At 38.7% G+C, this 10786-nt stretch overlaps 1 protein-coding gene across 1 annotated transcript; it reads right to left on the bottom strand.

Annotated features, from left to right (window-relative positions):
- Positions 1 to 433: 433 nt before the first annotated feature.
- Spata4 (spermatogenesis associated 4) lies at positions 434 to 9751 on the bottom strand. Its single transcript, NM_133711.4, has 6 exons — positions 9517 to 9751; positions 8601 to 8730; positions 8102 to 8220; positions 7772 to 7992; positions 4451 to 4567; positions 434 to 668 (listed from the first exon to the last, which is right to left on the bottom strand). The coding sequence occupies exons 1-6, from the start codon at positions 9729 to 9731 to the stop codon at positions 583 to 585; spliced, it is 888 nt and encodes a 295-aa protein (NP_598472.2). The 5' UTR covers positions 9732 to 9751; the 3' UTR covers positions 434 to 582.
- Between the last annotated feature and the right edge of the window lie 1035 nt (positions 9752 to 10786).

Raw genomic sequence — 10786 nt, 5'->3', positions numbered from 1 at the left:
CTTTCCCAGGAGGCTTGGTTTTGCTGAGAAACAACAATCTGAAGCATTCTCAGAAAATCTCTACCAGCTGCCTGAACACTTTTGTATTTTTGGTGGTGAGCCGAGCCTTTAATGGCTGAGCAATCTCTCTTCAGCCCTGCCTGAACATTCTTGACCAGAGCGGTCATACTTAAACACTCCTGACCCTAGCAGCAGTTGGCACCTGAACACTTCTGATCAGTCTCCAGAGTTCCCATGGTTACCCACCTGGCTAGTCCAGTGTTTGAGTCCTTCCACCGAATTTACCCCTATGGAATCTAACAACTTGTCCCAGCTTGCTGCTTTCTTATCCATAGAGTTTGGCTGTGTTCAGTGGTTTCTTGATGCACCTACTTACAAGCTAATTATTTGTTGAGTCACACACACACACAAAGCAATGCTTTCTAGATGAATTATGGTTAAGACACCAATTTAAGTTATTTATTATTTAAATACATCCAAGACTGGGGTGAGACATTATATACTCAGACTGTGGTAGACATTAGTGATATCACTTCTTCTAAGCTACTTCCTCCATGTCCTTCACTGTCTCTTCCACATTTGTCACAGGTTTTCAGTGTTCTCACAAGGATTTCCACTTTGCTTCACATGGATTTCTTTCCGTGCATTGCCATCATTGTCTGATTTTGCTGGGATATTTAAATTAACAAAGAATTAATTCATGGTTATGAAATATCTGTACCACTATAACTATCTAATATTCATAATGACAATAGTCTGTGCATCTGTTATAATTAATGAATTAATAAACAGGATGTTTAAATCATACATCGTGTGTGTGTGTGTGTGTGTGTGTGTGTGTGTGTGTGTGTGTGTGTGTTTCCTCCTCCAAAATTTATCAGCAATCCCTAAAAATATCCAGGGTTTATTTTGGTGCATTTGATATGACTCATGTATTTTTAGATATTGCTTCAGAAAGCAGCTGAGCAAACAGAGACATGATGTTGTACTGCGCCTTGGCAAATATGTGTGGCTCATACCACAGTTTATAGAGCTCTGATTACTCTGTCATCCATTCTGGGTGCCCAGACTCCAGGTCACTCCATTCTAATATGATGAGCCAGTGGCAACTAAGAAATCTGCCTATGTTATCCCTTCAGATAAGATTGAGGCAAATAAATACAGCAACTTAAAGAGTATAACTTTTTAAAATAGTAGCTTGGTTTTAGTGTTAGTTGGGATTCTGTATTCCAGAGAACAGCCTGTAACTTTAGGGAGATTGTGAGCAAACCTAAACAGCAAAGTTCCTGGAGTGCAGTACTTGTTTCTCCTCCTCCTTTTATTAACTTTCAGCTTATGAAAGATAATATGGCTTGAAGAGACAGTTGGTATCCTTTTCATCAAAGCAACTGAACTGGAATTGCTTGAATAAAGGCAATAAAATGTTTAAAACAGTTTACCTATATTAAATGACTCAAATCAAAGTCACAGTATTCCTTGTGTGTCTAGAGTAAGAATCTAAGTAGCTAAGACAGGATTGAGAAACGTTAAGAGTGATACTATGTGTTCAACATCTGATTCAAATTGGCCTCGTACAGTGAGGGTTTCCTTCCTCAAGTCCGTAAGCCATTTTGAAAAGGTCTCCTAGAGAGTCGCTAGTGGAACGACTGGAGGGCAAGATGAGGATGGATATGCATCAGTTCATTGTTCAAATGGGAAAAGCAAACAGTCATTCTCCATGCAGTGCTCTCTGCAGGAATGAGAACAGGTCATTTTCATTTCCTTGCTTTTTTCATGTTTTACTTTCTGATTAATTTGTTTAGACACAGCTTCTCACTATGTAGTTCAAGCTGGCCTAAAACTCTGACAAGTGATGGGTTTAAACACAGACAGAAACCACCTCGCCTAGTTCGGGATTCAGTTTTTCTAAGTATCGGAGTGATCTTTTAGAGTTTCCCAAAGTAAATAACCATAATCAGACATATCCTTTGGCAATTCAGTTAGAATGAAGCCTTTGGGCTTTTGTTTTGTTTTGTGGCAGTTAATTTGGTGTCAGGCTGTCTTAGTTAGGGTTCTTATTGTTGTGATAAAATGGCATGAGCAGAGTAACTCAGAGAGAAAAGGGTTTATTTTGTTCACAGCTCCATATATCACCTCATTAATAGAGACTCAAGCAGGGCAGGAACCTGGAGGCAGAAGCTGCTAGCTACAGAGGTCATTGTCTTAGTCAGGGTTTCTATTCCTGCACAAACATCATGACCAAGAAGCAAGTTGGTGAGGAAAGGGTTTATTTGGCTTACACTTCCATACTTCTGTTCATCACCATAGGAAGTCAGGACTGGAACTCAAGCAGGTCAGGAAGCAGGAGCTGATGCAGAGGCCATGGAGGGATATTCTTTACTGGCTTGCTTCCCCTGGCTTGCTCAGCCTGCTCTCTTATAGAACCAAGACTACCAACCCAGGGATGGTCCCACCCACAAGGGGCCTTTCCCCCTTGATCACTAATTGAGAAAATGCCTTACAGCTGGATCTCGTGGAGGCATTTCCACAACTGAAGCTCCTTTCTCTCCAGCATGTGTCAAGTTGACACAAAACTAGCCAGTACAGGCCATGGAAGGATGTTGCTTACTGGCTTGCTTCCCATGGCTTGCTCAGTCTGCTTTGTTATAGAACTCAGAATCACCAGCCCAGGAATGGCATCACCCACCATGGACTGGGCCCTCCCCCATCAATCATTAATTAACAAAATGCTTTTCAGACTTGCCTCCAGCCCAATCTTAACTCATGTGGGAATGTAGTCAAGTCCAGCAGTTTGTATGCTACCTCTCTTTCTTACCCAGGAAGAAAACAATGGGGAGAATCCACTGCTCCCTCCCACCTTTTCCTATCCCAAGTCAGAGCCAACATCCATAAGGAAAAAGAAGCAAGGGGATGAGGAGGGAGCCAAACTCCACTTGTGGTCTTCATTCCATTCTATAATTCCTTCCAGTTCTTCTTCCCAGGTATATACTGTTCCTACTGACGGCCCTACCAAGCTGAAGCCTTCATTACAATTCTCAATCACGTGTAGTAGGCTTATGAAAGCTGAAAGACAGACGAATTTCAGGAATCCAGAGAGCAACTCAGGATGTTTTTTCAAAGAAGCATCATGTGTCACATCTGCTGGATTCTAACATACTAAAGTGTTGTATGTTTGAGGTAGATGATCCACTAAGGGGATTGATGGGCAGCCTCATGTGTGGATATTACAATTTGGGCTCTGAAGAATACTTGTTCTGCAAAGCCATTAAATAAACCAAAACTGAATAATAATTAATAATATAATAATAATTATGAGTTTTTAAAAGGATTGAAATATTTTTAAAAATAATTACAATACATATTAGTATATTAAAGGCTTCCAGAGGCCATAATTTTTTAATAAATCTATTGAAATCACTCTATCATATCTGATGGAAACAAGGAATATCTCCTACCCATTAAAATTTAGCACTTAAAGAAACTTGTTCCAACACGAATAAGTATGTTCTATAATGAATTTAGTAATATTTTAGAATGGTCACATAAAATAGAGTACTCAGTAAATGAATATTCAAGATAAGCATTATCTTTTAAGTGAAAATGTATAATAAGCAAATATATTAGTCATTGTAGCCAGGTATGGTGAAAATGCTATAACCCAGATATTCAGAAAGGTAAGGCAGGAATACTGCATAAATTAAAGACCAGCCTGGGCTATAAAACAAGATAGTGTCTCAAAAGAAAAACAAAACAAAAATTAAATTAAAAAAATAAGAAGAACCTTGGTTGGGGGCAATTACCCTCTCCTACAAAGCAAAGGAAGTCACAACCAGCAGAAAGCAAGATGCTCAGTTATGTCCGTCCTGTGTAGTTTATCAAAACAAAAACTTGAATTCCATTACATGTCCTTGTGTCTAGAGAAACAGTTTCAATTTTTCCAGCCATAAAAAAAAAAAGTTAAAAAAAAAAAGAAAAGAAAAGAAAGCCTTTCTTAAATGATTAGCTACACAATAGCTGGGAACAGGCTACCTTGTTCTCATGGAGTGAGGTTTGTTGTAATTCAGAGGTTTCTGTGTTGACAAGGTTTAAATAAGGGTCCTCTTGTCATTCTGCTTCTGGGAAGTCTAGATCTCCAAGTGTCTTCCAGTCACCTCTGGACTGGCTCACTCCCTGGGTAATAAGGTTCGGGCTTGGTGCAGCTTCCCTTATTTCAGGCAGATGCACTTGAGAATAGATGAGAACTCAGGTGGTTTATGTAATGTGCAGTGGGAAGAAAACCTTTTTCTATGTCACTCCACTTGTAAAGAAACACTAAGTTAGTACCTGGTTGTATTCAAACCAGGTGACATTCAATCTAACAGTTGAACTTATTCTAAAACGGTCAAAGAACAGTCTTAAAAGCTCAGCAGATAAAAAACAACAACAGAAAAAACTTAAAACCAAAACTTACATAAAGGTTGTGCAGCTTTCTCCTTTGAACCTCTTGACTTGTATCTGCGCTTATAGCTATGGGCAGGAAGACGGTCGATTGTGATTTCTCCCACAGTTGGCTTGACATCAAACCACCCTATAAAATACAAACACCAAAGGCATTTAAAAAATGTTATACAACAATCAATAGTTCCATGCTGGGAGTTTAACGGAGATGCTCTGGAAGACCAGCCAATGCCCTTAACAGCTGAGCCACATCTCAACCGCCCTACTGGTAATTCCTGCCCTACTGGTAATTTTTTGATGAGCAAAGGAGTAACTGTATTTTAAAATATTACTTTAAAGGTAGTATCTTTATGTTTCTGTAATTTTTAAAATGTTGTTGCTTGTATTTGTTTATTTGAATGTGTGTGTGTGTGTGTGTGTGTGTGTGTGTGCTGGGATAGGGGGATGGGAGTGGGGGAGGGTGGTCCTGAGTATCCTGGAAATCAGAGAAAGGCTTGCAGGAGTCCACTCTCTCCTTGTGGATGAGGTCATCCTGCTTTGTGGCACACTTCCTTTCCCACTGAGACTTCTAGGTGGCCCCTTCTGTTTTAGTATAGTTTTATTCAAGATCTTACATAAAAAGATAAGCCATAAGTATAATTTCTTCTAACAATCTTTTGGGAGAATAGATGCACCTAAAGCATCGCTACACAGCTCAACATAAGTCACACCGTGCCAGCCCTGCACTGCTGCCCAGGGTCCTACGAGGACACTGACAACAGGAAGGTACGTTTACCTAGTTCTGTCGTTCATGTAAAGAAATCATACAGCATCTCTTTTGTTTTGCAGATGTGTATTTGTTTTCGTGACAAAATTATTTTCATGTTTTTCAAATCTATTTTAAAACGTATCCTATGAGTTGTACACCTGAGCATTTTCTCTTAACCCCTAAGGGCCCTTTCCATCCTTGTAGCTTATCTTACAGGAAGTTTTCCCACTTACCACTCACACTCTCAGAGAGAAAACAAACAAGCCTACCCAGCCAGCAGCAGCATTCCTATAACTATAACAATCTCTATCAACTGCTTTGGGGATAGATTAAAAAAAATAAATAAATAAAAAACCAACAACTTCTATAATCAAAAGTACCAAAAAATGAAGAGTAGTCCAGTAAAATGGTTCAGCAGGTTAAAAGGTTCAGATGGAAGAAGAGAACAGATTTCACAGAGTTTTCCTCTACCATGTGTGGTGTGGTCTACACACAACCGCAAACACACATTCTCTCTCACACACACACACAGATGGGAGCCATTTTGTCTGCTTCTGTGAAAGCCTACCTGTCAAGCAGTCAAGTCAGGCCAGAGTCTACTGCAGATTACCTGGCCTGATGATACATGGAACCGTAAGAGGGGTTATACTTGAAGCTCAAGGTGAGGGGCTTGTTCATCTTGGAGGCTTCAGTCTTGTTAATCATGGAGGAAGGAACAAGGAGGACTAGGGAGGCCTCTGGATGGGTACAGATATCAAATGTATGTCAGCCCCGTTACTGCAAAGTATAGAAAGCCCGAGAGAACCTGGGGGCTGCCATAGTACTGACTGAGCAGCCTTCCCAATTTCTAACCTGTGTCTCTGAGTCTTCTGTCTTTCCTATATACATAGTGAGAAAGTAAGTCTTTCTCACTTCCCCCTCAGAGGACTGTTTGACTTTGTACCAGCTGACCAGTACAATACACACACACACAAAAAAAAACATATTCACTCACACTCACAAAATGAAAAAATACAAATCACCATAGGAGACTTGAGTATTGATTATTTAAAGAGGGAGAAAAATGATCATGGCTATATGAAGGTATGTTCAAAAGGAAACAATATAAAGGGTCTGGTTGCTCGTTTTAAAAGTAACCAGGCTGGTATGTGGAGACTCATGTCTTATGCTCCTAGCTTTTGTTTTTATTTGGTGGTTTTGTCTTTTTTAATTTGCCTGCTCTTAAGAGAGAGAGAAGGAAGGTATGGAGCTGAGAGTTAGAAGGGGAGGGAGGATCTGGGAGGAGGTGGGGAAAAACTGCAATCAGGATATATTGTATGCAAAGAGCCATTTTCAAAAAGAAAAATGGGAGGGAAGACAAGGAGGAACTAAGGAGTGTTGAAAGGAGAACTGTAACAGAACATGTTGTAAGAAAAAATATTTTTCAATAAAAGAAAAAAGATGAAAGACATTCTGGAAAACAACAACAAAATTAAAGAAACTCACTTAGGGGAAAAAAAAAAGTATTGTATAAGGCATGGAGATCTAACTAAATGGTCGGGGACTTGACTACAATATATAAGGCCCCAAACTCAATCGCTCATACAACACATGCACAATATGCAAAAACAAGTGTGTCTATGTGTGGCTAAAATTGAGATAGCATGATAGTACCATAGCTTAATTCCATTTTAATCCAGGAAGCTTTCAACCAAAGCAGGAAGACGTTGGTTTCCATGGGGAGAGGATGTGGTGAGCTCAATCAAGAAGTGGGAGGGGTTGGTAATACTCCTTTTCTTAAACTCTTTCCAGATGCACAAGTGCCTAACACCATTATCAGTTTTTAAAATTGCTCACGTATTATATAAAATGGATATGTGTGACACATTTTGCAGCAAAATTGTAATGTTTAAAACAGTCACATTTTGAATATAAAATTCTGCAAAAGGATTGATGCCTCATATTCTTTGTTTGCACACAAATTCGTGAATAAGGCCAGAGACCATAACAAGTCAAAGAAGAGAAACAATATAATATAGGAGTCTGGAAAATGAACACAGTAAGGGTAGACACAATCCACACCACACTCACTTTTGGGCTATCCAAATAGCCCTAATGTGAAGAAGAATTCAAAGAGTAGCCTTCCATTTTCTAGATACCAGAGAGAAAATGACTCTTTCCTTCAGAAAATATAGTTCAAAGGAAAGAACATTCTAATGACACACATGTTTCTTGGATAGTTGATATGCTACAGAAATGTTCAGTTTTCTATGTGTGAAATAAGGGCAAATATATGATAAACATAAAAAAATAGGCCAGAATGGAGCTAATGATGAAGACAGAACAGCACTTTCACTTACTATCCTACCTGCCTGGGACAATGGATAAGCAATATGACAAGAGTTTAAAATGACTTAAGATGACTCTGGGCAAGCCTTTGGAAACCTGCCCTTCCATCCGCAAATCAACAAACATACTGTCGATAAAAAAGAAAGCCATCCACTCCAGTGATCATAAATCTTTTTACTGCATGGTTTTCTCTCATTTCAGCTTAGGAGCAGCCTTGGTGATTTCAGAAGCACTCACCTGTCTCCAGGGAAGGCTTACCTGGATTCAGTTTTCTGCTTAATTTTCTTTGCAGCATTTGCAAAAGGATGAGGAATTCTATCTTGAGTTCATTGCTGAGTACATTAGGATTGCTTAGTAGTTCCGACAACCTAATGTTATTCTTAATAGATTTTGATACTGTATTCCTAGGAACCAGGGGCAAACGCATTTGGTAAATATAGTCTGTGAAATTAGCGAGATCATCCTGGATACTTCTAATTCTGAAAATAAGAAACAAAATATTGTTGGCAAACTATGTCTTAGTAGTGAGCCTTATGTCATCAAAAGTTTACGTTAAATTGTGCTGTTGGAAAATTTCAAACTACTTACTCTTGATGTGTTAGTAAAGTGTAAATCTCCTGTATCAGTATTTCAGGTACCCCAGCCTTACAGTGAATTGTTCCATGGATTAGTTCTTTAGGTAGTTTAAACTTCTTTTTCGCTAGAAACTTTAATAATAGAAAGAAAGTATTTCATCATCAGAAGTTCTAGAAAAATAATCAAGTATTATGAATTTACTTTAACTAACTTTTCATTTGAACTACATTTTCTATGTTATCAACATTCACTATTTCTTCAAGAAAGCCACTATTATATACCACTCTAATTGTCATATACTAAATTTTATAGTTTATTTATAGTTTTGTATATAATGAACAACTAGAATTTGACTAATCAGTTATTTCCTAGACTTGACATAGAGTCTCTCTCTCTCTCTCTCTCTCTCTCTCTCTCTCTCTCCTGTCTTTCTGTTTTTCTCTCAGACAGAGATGTAGTGTACTATCTAAAACAAGCTTCACAGGAAACTCTTGTCAATTTTGTGTCTTACCTTCTCTATCTGTGCCCAGTTATCCAACTTGACTTTTAAGGAGGTTCCATTTTCAAAGGATGATAATCGAAGGTCCCAGGGATAATAAATACAGAATATCTCTGCAACTAGGTAGCCATTTGAAAAATCCCTGATACATAACAATAAGGAAATGGAAAAAGTGTAATTGAGATAATTATATAATAGCTAATAAACCATATTGACAAACTATCTGGAAAAACTTGTGTTGGTTCATTTCTCTGAGAAGGTTTCTCAATAGGAAAGAAAGCAGTTAGCTAAAGTGTCCTTTAATGAATCCTCCTAATTATTAGATTTAACAATGTTGCCAAGTGATTAAAACGCTTATTGAAAGTTTCACAGATGCTTGAAAAACCCAATACTGGCATTAATCGTTTTCCTGCAAAAGATCTATGGTATTCATTTTTATGGAATTTTGTTCACATTCTATAGTAACAGCCAGTTACATAGACCATCGTTTCCGTTAAACAGAAGCTTAAAAAAAAAAAAAAAAAAAAAAACCTCAGATAACTGGATACATGATACATTTTCAAAAAAAGGGTAAACTAGTCCTTATTACGATTAATACAAACAAAACAAAACAAAAACCTTGGTTTTTTGTGATTATCAAAGCATTCCGGAATAGCTTAACTCTACAGTGTAATGACCAGTTGAATGAAATCAATGAACACAACGGTCCACGTCTTTCTGGAACTTCCTATCTTGATATGTATGCCTTGTGGCATGCATGAGTGAGCAGGGAGTTGGATGGCGAGGCTGTCTCCGTGAGGAGGGAAAGCAAGGCCAAGGAGGCTGATTCCAGGCTTAGGGAGCCTGAACTGAGCGAGCGCAGGTGGCCTAGGGGAGGGTGACACCTGAGGAGGAGGGTGAATCACTGGGTCCTGTCTGGCTTTAGCACCTGGTGACATTCCTAGGGAAGAAGCTGAGATCTAGGCCCTGGAGCCAGCGCAGGACAGAACGACTCAGGCGGGAGCTCCTAGGCGGATGTGGATACACCAGACATTTCTTTGGCTTCTTTCCTGCGGGAACTGCTGGTGGTGTAGGTAAGGACGTCTTGGATGATTCTGCCGCCGGCAGTGGTAAACACTCCTCTGCCTGGCCGGCGGCAGCCATGGTGCTTTATGGGTTTCTATGGCAACAGATCAGCTGGGGGCTGATAAGGTCTGCTGGAATCGAGGCTTTAGCGTCGAAGGGCGGGGCTTCGGCCTCCAAGAAGGCTCTGTGTTAATGACATTTAGGATGTGACTCAATGTTTTGGAGTCAGTAATCTCTGGATCCATGAACGTTAACAGTCTGAGGAACTAAAGTTGAAGACAGAGCTTCAAGTATAAATTGTTGGCTTCACTTGCACTGTGTTGGCAAATCTTTCTTTCTGTATCCCAGTTCACACATTTTATAGTGTGTGTATTTTGGTCTGCCAGCTAAAGGCCATTGTTCAATAAAGAATTTTGAAGAGAAATGTGAAAAAGCTCTAGAAGACAGTGAAAATTGTTTTTTTTTTTGGGGGGGGGGAGGTGGATGAGAGTAGGAGATAGACCTGGAAACCACAAAAATTTTGTTTTAAGAAGAAAACAAACCTTTAAAATTCATCATACCTATTTCCATAATGATTATGTAAAATGTACATTAGTCACATATTTTAAAGCTATTTATAGATTACATTCATATACTTCAAGATGTCCTGAGATGTATAATTTCATTCAACAAGTATTTATTGAGTATTTCTTCTGTGCCTGTAACTGATGCAGATATTTCTATCCATTAATGAGTGATTCAGAAAATGAAACTTATTACAATGTGGTGATAGGCAATTACAAATTAGATTGCTATGCAGGAAGATAATATCAATCTCTTAAAATCTCTATAGCAAGAATATATTCAGTGTTGAATATGAATACGTATCCCACATATAAAACATGGGCTGGATCTTGGTGGTGCTATGTAATATATTATTGAGTGTTTTCTTGTATATTTGATCATTTATAAGGTAGACTAATGTGACTTTGTATAAGGTTAAAATGAGGCCAGGGGAGACAGATGATTAAGGCGCTTGCTACTAAACTTCAGTTTGTTCAATAGGAGACTGAGAAAACCAACTCCTCAAGTTGCCTTTGACAACACACGAACACATGGCACATAATTGCCCATATAAACACACACACTAAAAA

The sequence above is a fragment of the Mus musculus genome, chromosome 8 (genome assembly GCF_000001635.26).
Source record: "Mus musculus strain C57BL/6J chromosome 8, GRCm38.p6 C57BL/6J".
Classification (NCBI taxonomy): domain Eukaryota; kingdom Metazoa; phylum Chordata; class Mammalia; order Rodentia; family Muridae; genus Mus; species Mus musculus.
Note: the sequence above shows the minus strand (reverse complement) of the source record. Positions and strands in the feature narration are given on the sequence as shown.